The sequence below is a fragment of the Phaseolus vulgaris genome, chromosome 1 (assembly GCF_000499845.2).
Source record: "Phaseolus vulgaris cultivar G19833 chromosome 1, P. vulgaris v2.0, whole genome shotgun sequence".
NCBI lineage: Eukaryota > Viridiplantae > Streptophyta > Magnoliopsida > Fabales > Fabaceae > Phaseolus > Phaseolus vulgaris.
This window is the reverse complement of record NC_023759.2, coordinates 21,931,169-21,940,904: the sequence shown is the minus strand read 5'-3', so window position 1 is coordinate 21,940,904 and position 9,736 is coordinate 21,931,169. Positions and strand designations below refer to the sequence as shown.

The 9,736-nt window shown below is 29.6% G+C and overlaps 1 protein-coding gene across 1 annotated transcript; it reads left to right on the top strand.

The window, feature by feature from the left end:
• Positions 1 to 3,451: 3,451 nt before the first annotated feature.
• Positions 3,452 to 9,498, top strand: LOC137813779 (protein DETOXIFICATION 21-like). The gene is made up of 8 exons (XM_068616203.1): positions 3,452 to 3,906; positions 7,303 to 7,844; positions 8,016 to 8,102; positions 8,286 to 8,342; positions 8,436 to 8,674; positions 8,812 to 8,930; positions 9,009 to 9,095; positions 9,196 to 9,498. Exons 1-8 carry the CDS (start codon positions 3,655 to 3,657, stop codon positions 9,271 to 9,273), a joined length of 1,461 nt encoding a protein of 486 aa, XP_068472304.1. The 5' UTR covers positions 3,452 to 3,654; the 3' UTR covers positions 9,274 to 9,498.
• The last annotated feature ends 238 nt before the right edge of the window (positions 9,499 to 9,736 follow it).

The window sequence follows — 9,736 nt, the reverse complement described above, 5'->3', positions numbered from 1 at the left end:
ATCGATTAAGCTCAATTTAACACACCACAAATAACCGATTAGACTCTAAAAAATAGCACATAATCGATTATGTATTCTACTTAATTGATTATCAACTATTTCTCATGACATAACCGATTAAGTGTCCTATGATTTTTCAATGGTAATCGATTAGGCAACGTAAAAAATCATCTCATGGCTAACCTGATATCGAAGTTGCAATTTCAACTTAGTGTCGTTCGCACTCTACTAACTCACGAAACTCTCCAAGGTCATTGAAGCATGCATATGTATGTTTGAATGCAGATGTGTGTTAATGCAACATGTGTTTCATAGAAGCATGCTTATATAACAGGTCTCGTGAATCATCTAAGTTATCTATGACCTAACCTATCTAGACATGCATTCATCACGTTTAACTTGGTCAAAGAGATTACATGTGCCAAAGTCGGGAATCTTTGAATGGAATCACTGTGGTGCATGGCAGTGTATGCATGGCAACAATGTGATATCAATGAAAAAAAAGTGAAGAAAAGGGAGGGCACAATGGTAAAACACTGATGTATATGTGGCTTTCTCTTTTCTCGCTAACAAAAATCACCACTCCATCGCTTATATTTTAGATGTTAATTCTATCAATTTCTATCATCTCATTCCTAAGATTGCTCTCATGCTTTGTTTGAATTAAAGAGTGAAAAGTTGAGGGTGTGAGGGAGTGGAAGAGTGAGGGTTTGAAAAAAAGTGTAAAGAAAATTTGATGTGTTTGAATTAAGGTATGTTAGAGTGGATGTAAGAAGAAAATTTATTGAAATAGGTGAGTAATCTGATAGTTGTGAGAGTATTTTGAATTATTTTTAAAGGTATAAAATGTAAGTTTACAAATTTATCATTTTAAAAAAAAATATTTGAATAATGAAATATAAAATATTTTTGTGTAGATTTGATTTAATTAAAACTTTATATATTATTCTCTTTGAATAATTTAAAAAAAAAATACAAGTTTCTTATTATTTTTACAAATTTATTCTTATATTTAAAAAGTAATTAAGTTATTTTTTATTTTTATAATTAATAATAAAATTATTATAAAATTTATTTATTTTATATAAATAACTATACTTATTTTTATTATATTATATTAATAATATAATATTTGATAAAAATAAAAATATTAAAATAAAAATTATTAATAATAATATTATTTAATAAGTTTATTTAATTATTATTAATTTATTTAATTTGTATTATTATTTTTAATTAATATTATTATTTTATAAATTAATTTTAAATATTATTGTTATTTTAATATTTAATTATTTATATTATTAATATTAATACATCTTGTTATAATATAGTTATAATATTATTATTTATTTTATTATTATATTATATAATTAAATTATATTATTATAATTAATTATATAAATTTTATAAAATTATTAGTATAATTAATTTTTTTAATAATTTTAGTTATATATTTTTATGTTTTATTGTAAGTGCAGTGGATAGTTTAAAAATAATAATAAATGTGGAGTGTGACAAACAACTTTCAGTCTCCTTTCATTCACTTCTTTCCTTTCCCGCCCTTCTCCTTCCTCCCCCTTCTCCGTCTGCTGATTCAAATAGGAAATACTAATACACACTCACTTCCTTCTGCAGAAAGATGCCCCAACTAACAAAAAAAAGAACATAAAATGTAAAACATTGATTAAAAAATGGCTATGAAAATTGCTTGCATATCATCTCTCTTCTAATTTTTCTTAAATGGTAGAAACCGAAGAACCTTAATTCCAATACCATTATTCGTCAAACCCTTAATGAAAAATCTTCCACCTTTTCAAATCACCATTTTCAAACAAATACCTTAGAATCTTAATTCAATTCTTAGGATGTAAGGTTTAAGATTTAAACACAAATTTAAAATTTATCAAACAATTTCATTTTGTTTAAACTTGCTGAGTAGGAGTATTGTAAAAAAAAAAACAAAATGAAGTACTAAAATTCATTTTAAAAAGCGAGAGACCAAACTAAAAAAAGAGAAACACAAATAATAAAACGACGTTTTGTTTTAGCAATTCGGCCAAAAATTCATAAGACAGGTTTTGCTTATCACTTTAAATTCTTTTAAAAAATTAGCTAAAATTTACTGTTTGCGTGTCTCACATTTCCTCCAACATTTGTAGTCTGACCAGCCGCCCTGCCAACCCCCTACTTCTGTCCAAATTAACTAAGCTTGAGCGCAACAAAAGAATTAAAAAATGGAATGACAAAAAAGAATAAAAAAAGTTGGTTTGCTAAAAAATAAATATGAAAGATAATAAAAATAGACATTATTTAATTAAAAGAAGTAAAAGGGAAATAAAATAAAAATATTTTTTAGTGTATTTAATTTTAAAATTATTTTGCATTATTAATATTTATTTTATCGTTAATAATTATTTATTTTCATTAGTGATATTATTAATTATTATTATTAGAAAGTTATTAAAAGAAAATTGATTAAAAATTATGATTTAATAATAGATATTTATATAAAAAAACTAAAATATTTATTGTATAATTACATAAAAATACACTATTAAATTATTGTTAAGTAGACTTTTGGAAATATTTTACTGTATATGAAAAATATCCCATCTGTTCTTTTAAAATATTTTCATTTTTTTCTTTCTACCTGTGTTTGTATCTCACCAAACTGAGAAGTTTGATAAAATAATAGGTTCTTAAGGATCCACGTAAAACCCTTCTTATCCATTCAACCCAACTCTATTATTTTTATTTTTCTTCATGATTAAGAAAATATTTAATTTAATAATAAATATACCACACTTTTACATAGAAAGCAGCTTTTTAAATCTTTACAAGACTTCGATAACGTTAAATTAATTAGAAGTTATTTAAACATCTTAAAGGATGAAATTATAAAACTGTAACAAAATAGGGAAGTTCAATTTTATCACGTCTTCCCTTTTCTTTTTCCCTTGTTTTTACCATTCATTTCGATTGTATACTTGGGTTGTATAAAAAGAGTGATTATACACCGAGACTGCTCTCTCTTTTTTATATTTATCCTACAATTTTTTTTAAAATATTTTATAATAAAAAATGGATGTAAGATAAATGTAAATTTTGAACAATAATATAAATTGTAATAAAATTGTAAAAGAGAAAAACAATTATATGCATACATGGCTTACACGTCGCATGTGCTCCAGTGGCGCCTATATCAAACACGTACGTAACGTAAAATTTATGACTTGAAAACGACGTGAAGCAGTATCTGCTCAAACTTTAAGTATTTGCATTGGAAGACGATACTATTTAATACTATCACTTTTTTACACTCTTACTTAAGAATCAATAATATTATTATTTTATTTTAAAATTTTATTTATTTTTATTTTATTAATTAAATATAATATTTTATTATTAAAAAAAGCTGTAAAGTAAAAGTCAGACCTAAAAATGTTCTAAAACAATTATTATTTTTTCATATTTGTTCCATTTTTGAAACCTTAGCACTTAGCAGACACTCGGTTGTTTGTTGTTTTTTTTTATTGAAGTCACGTGAAGACTTTATATATAAAACCAAAAGTTCTAGGCTATACTCATTCACTCTCTCCTTGGCTTTGGCTTTGTTCTTCCTTACACTAGCTCTTGAACCAAACCAAAGAAATGGAGGGAGATCAAGAGGAGAAGTTGCTCATCAAAGAGAAAACATCAGAAGAGGAATCATCGTTGGTGAACAAGGTGTGGGAAGAGAGCAAGTTGATGTGGACAGTGGCAGCACCAGCCATATTCACTAGGTTTTCAAGCTTTGGTGTCACTATTATAAGCCAGGCTTATGTTGGTCATATTGGTTCAAGAGAACTCGCTGCTTTTGCTCTTGTTTTCACTGTTCTCATACGCTTTGCCAATGGTATTCTGGTACGTTTTTTGGTTAAATCTTCTTCTAACTGTTGTGGATATAGATCTTGAAAGTTGAAAGTACAAATTTTCAAAAACGGAGATGAAAAAATGTTTGATGGAGAGAGAAAGAGGGGAAGGTGTGAAGTGAATACTTTTACACATAAGTACTTAATTTTGGAAATGAAACAACAAAATAAAATGTTGTCTCTGCCACTAATTATCTATTTTTTCTACATGGATACTTAATTAATATTTCAGTAACATAATCACTCTGTTCGTTTTGAATATTAAGAAAAAAACAGTTTTGATTTCAAAATGAATTTTAACTAATTCTATATTTTATTTACTGGGCCTACTCTTAGATGTTCTTAGTTTACCTGAAGTTTATTGTAAGTAACCATCTTTTGTTTTTGCATAAGTTTAGACAAAAGTTAAATTGAATATTATTAATTCACTTCTTAGATTGATCTATGTTATAGTAGATTTTTAAAGTTTCTTTAATTTTGTGAATTGTGTAAAAAAATTTATTTTTTTTAAAATGAATAAAATGTAAATTTATAAATTTATTTTTATCCTTAAAAATATACGAATAATAAAAATAATTAATTAATTTATATATTTACTTTTATAATTAATAATAATAATATTATTATATAAATAACTATATTTATTATTATTATTATTAATTATTATTTATTTTTATTAATAATATTATTAAATATTTATACAAATAAATTAACAGTAATTTTAACTTTTTAATTGTATTATGTAAATTTTTAATAATTACAAAATATATATAAATTAATTTTAATTTTATTTTTAATTATTTTGATCGTTATTAATTATTAATTATAATTTCTTAATTATTGTTATTATTTTATAAATTTATTATTTATATTTTTTTATTATCATTTATATGTTTATTAATATTTTAGTAATTGTTCTCGTCCGTTGATCTTTGGATCGAATGGAACGATTTTTGTTTCTGACTTGTCTCCAATTAGTCCTTCGAGGTACTTGGTACTCTACTAGGATAAAGGGAACTCTACTTGTTGATCACACTTCGACGATCAAGTCAGTGAGAACATATAAAATAAATATTTTGTTTCAGTCTTAAGTATGGAGAAACAATGTATCTTTTATCCCGGGTCTCAAGCCCCTTTTTATAGATATCCCTCCAATAGCTTTATCTGATGAGTGTATATACTGAACAGAAAGCATATAATCATAATAGATAAACATTTTGCTTACGTGCATATTTATTTTCGAGTGCTAGCAACAAAAAAATACTCTACTCGTAGGCCACCTTTAATCTTGGGTGTTTGCTACTTTATTCCCAACAACTTTTATTTAAATTTAATTAGCATATATATTATAACCAATTTGAATGTTCTCTCTATTTTTAATTATTTTTTTTTGAGCTGACCACTAATATCTGGGTCGAACTCATGACCCGTCTTTTGGGTCCAAAACTGAGCTGATCATACCTAAATGTTTAGACCGAGGTCTCGAGCATTCCTGTCCAAAACACAAGTTCCCCAGGCTCGAGTCAAGTTCGACTAGGTGAAGAGGCTTACCAGCATTTGGCGGCTAACATGACGTTTTCCTAGTGGGTAGGTGAGGTGCGTTATCGAAGCGTTTCTTGACAAAACATTTCACCACATTAAATCTAAGACATCCACGTGGCATGCGCATCAACGACTAGGAAGCATTAACACTTCATCTCCTTCTTTCAAACAATTAAAAATCCATGTCTACCTCATTTACTTGCTACGCAATCTCTCTTCTCCCCGGAACTCTCGTGCTCTAAAAACCTCTCTTTCTTTCGCACTTTTTCTCCTCCATCATCATATCATGTATTTTCCTCCACTAATCTCTACTGGCAGATATTTATTCATCTTACCGATTACATTACCTGAACTGTGATTTCTTGTCAATTCGTCTTCTCTGCTTGGCTTGAACTATGCTTGTATCTTATTTGTGTTTATGCTTTTGTTCTAGCTATTTTTGCAATGGATTACGGTTTATTGTGTCCCTCGACCAAAAAAGAGCTTCTAAAAGAGGTCTCTTATCACACCACCCATTTACGTCTTAGAGTTAAGAGAAAATGGGTGTAACATGAGCAAAAGATACGAGGGTAATGTAAAAAACGTAGAGTGTAGGGAGGGTGAGCGCATCTGCTGTGACAAGTGCGGATCCTGGTGGTCCATTTTGTTTCTTTTATGCCACGTTTTTCAAAAGGTTCTCTTGCGTCTCCCTTTCCTGAACCTCTCCAGTAGGTCCATGTATCTCTTATTGACGACATCTGCCTCCGTAATACATTCTGGCTCTCATGCCGGGATAACGATTGTGTAAGTTCTCCTTTGATTCTTCAAACTACTCTCGTAGCATTTTCGTGCCGTCTTCTGATCGGACTTTATGGTAATCACCCCTCCTTCAGGAGAAGGCAGCTTCATCTTCATATGGGTTGTTGAGGCTACCCACCCAAACTATTCAGGGAAGGTTGCCCCTAAAACAAGTTGTAAGAAGAAGACGCGTTAACAATGATGTATTTGATGGTAATCGTCCACTTTTATCGGAGAAGGTCATCCTCAACCTACCCTCACACTTCTACCTGATCTCCCGCGAAGTCGACCAAACATCCATCGTATGGCCTCAACTGGTTAGGGGATAACTGCAAGTTAGTGAACGTTCCCCAAAACATTACATCAATTGAGCTCCCCTGATCAACTAAGACTTTGTGCACCTTCCGCCCTATAGTGACAACAAATATCACCTCCAAATCATCCCCGTCTGGAACCATGTCTTCTAGGTCATAACTCATGAAGTAGAAAATGGGCTAAAATATATTTATAATAAATATAAAATTATTCAATAAAAATAAATATTTTTTTTACATCAAATATTTTAAATAACTTAAATATATATATATATATATATTATTCAAATATTTTTAAAAATAAGAATAAATTTGTAAATTTATATTTTATACATTTTAAATAAACTTTTCTAACAAATTCACTCTAACCTACTTTAATTCAAACAATCTCAATTTCTTTATTTTTTCTTTCAAATCATTTCAAATTGACTTAGTCAAATCTTCACCGAATCCAAATCACAACCTTAATGATTTTAACCATTATAATTAGTCAGTCAGGAGTTGTAACGAAAACAAGTAGATTAATTATTAATTATTGAAATGGGATTATAGTACATTAAAAAGTTTGAGCAGAAGGTTGCGACCACCTGCTATGACAATATTCAAATATTCACGTGTTTCCCCCAACAACAGTTTGGCTGCAAATGCAATATATTCAACAAAAATGTTTTGGAACCTTATTGTTATGGCAATTACAAAATAAATTTTTATGATAATAACTTCAGTTATTTGTGTGTGTTAACTGGCTATTGCAGTTAGGAATGGCGAGTGCATTGTCAACAATTTGTGGACAAGCATTCGGTGCAAAAGAATTTGATATGATGGGAGTGTATCTTCAAAGATCATGGATAGTTTTATTCTCAACTGCTTTCTGTCTTCTTCCGTTGTTCTTATTCACGAGCCCAATTTTGAAGCTCCTGGGTCAAGATGAGAACATAGCAGAAGTGGCGGAAACCATTTCTCTTTGGTCAATTCCAATCTTATTTTCTTTTATTGTTTCCTTCACTACCCAAACGTTTCTGCAATCTCAAAGCAGGAATACCATCATTGCATTCTTGGCAGCTTTCTCATTAATCACTCATGTTTCACTCTCTTGGCTTTTGACAATGAATTTCAAGCTGGGAATTCCTGGTGCAATGCTTTCAACAATTTTGGCATCCTGGATTCCCAACATTGGTCAAGTAATATTTATCACCTGTGGTTGGTGCTCTGATACATGGAAAGGTTTATCATTTTTAGCATTCAAAGATCTTTGGCCTGTTGTCAAGCTTTCCCTTTCATCTGGGGTCATGTTATGGTGAGCTTTCTTCTTATGAACTACTGGGTTAAGCTCTTTACAAATGCCATGATTGCTAGGTTTTATTTTTCAAAACAAAGTTCCTACATTTCTGTCAGACAATTTATCCTGAAAAAATAATCGTAAACATTTATATGTCTTCCTAATTTGAAGCTATGGAATGTTTTACAGTCTTGAGCTGTGGTACAACACAATATTGGTTCTTCTAACGGGCAACTTGAATGATGCAGAGGTCCAAATTGATGCTCTATCTATATGGTATCCATTTTCTATTAAGCATTATTTACTTCATTTGAATTCACGAAATTACGAGTGATACGCTAATACTCATCAAATGGGGAATGGGATTTAAGTTATTTCTATGTATTTTGTATAATAATAAAGGATTATTGAAAAAGCTTTTCTCTTTGATTTCTTAAGATCAATTTTCATTTTTTGCAGCCTCAATATTTCTGGATGGGAAATGATGATATCACTTGGTTTCATGGCTGCTGCAAGGTAATCATATTCTTTCCTCTTTCTTGTGTTCTGATCAAACACTCTTTATTCTTATGTTGTTTGTTTACCATGAAATATTAACTTCATCTGCAGTGTTCGAGTGGCAAACGAGCTTGGGAAAGGAAGCTCCAAAGCTGCAAAGTTCTCTATACTCGTGTCAGTGCTTACATCGTTAGCCATTGGATTCTTTCTCTTCTTATTTTTCTTACTCTTAAGGGAAAAGCTTGCATACATATTTACCTCAAATGAAGAAGTGGCCAATGCTGTTGCGGACTTGTCACCTTTGTTGGCAATCTCCATTCTCCTCAACAGTGTTCAACCTGTACTCTCAGGTTCTCTTCATCAACATTTGGTTTAAGACTAGAATTCCCATATGAAAAAAAAATCAAAATTGAATACTGAAAACGGACAGAAAAGCAAAAGTTAGAAAAGGTTGATCTTGAACTTTGAAATTGTGTGATTTGAACAGGAGTGGCTATTGGAGCAGGGTGGCAAAGCTCTGTAGCATATGTGAACATAGGGTGTTATTATGTCATAGGTATTCCTGTTGGAATGGTGCTTGGTGAGATTCTCCATTTGCAAGTCAAGGTTGGTATTGTTCTCATTCTCATGCTGCATTTGATTGGTGTTTCATCTGTTTAACGAAACTTATTTCATCTTTTGTAGGGTATTTGGATCGGAATGTTGTTTGGAACATTTATCCAAACTCTACTGTTAATTATAATAACATACAAAACTAATTGGGACGACCAGGTATTTGATTCATTACCTCTTCATGATTCTTAATTCTAGATTGTCTCCTAAGAACTTGTAATTATACACATGATGGATGAATCATTATGTCACTGCACAGGTAATTATAGCTCGTCATCGAGTTAACAGGTGGTCGAAGGAGAGTGCTGATCCTGAAAGAATTACATCAAATAATTAGTAGTGATATTAACCATCAGTATTAGTTATATGAAACTAATTGATAACACTATTTTATATAATTTAAATCGTTAATAATGTTTTTACAATTATAAAGGAAATGAAGGTATTGGTTAGGGTTATCTAACTACTATTGATGGTTAAATCCAAAACCTTGGATTCAGTTTTGTAGTACTTTTTTGTTGAAATGTTGTTTACTCGTAAGAATGCCAATTTGCTTCGATAAGATCCTTGAATTTATCTATCACTACACTACTACTTTTACTTCTTTGTCTACACATAATTTGTATTCTTTCACTGATATGATATCATATAAAGCTAATAATACTCATTAAATAAATTTATTAAAACTCACATGATTTGTATCATTATAAAGCGTTTTTCATTTATTTTTTCTAATTTAAATAATTTTACTTTTCAAGTTTTTAAATTTTTAAAGTAAAGGATAAAAGGATGTTGAAGTT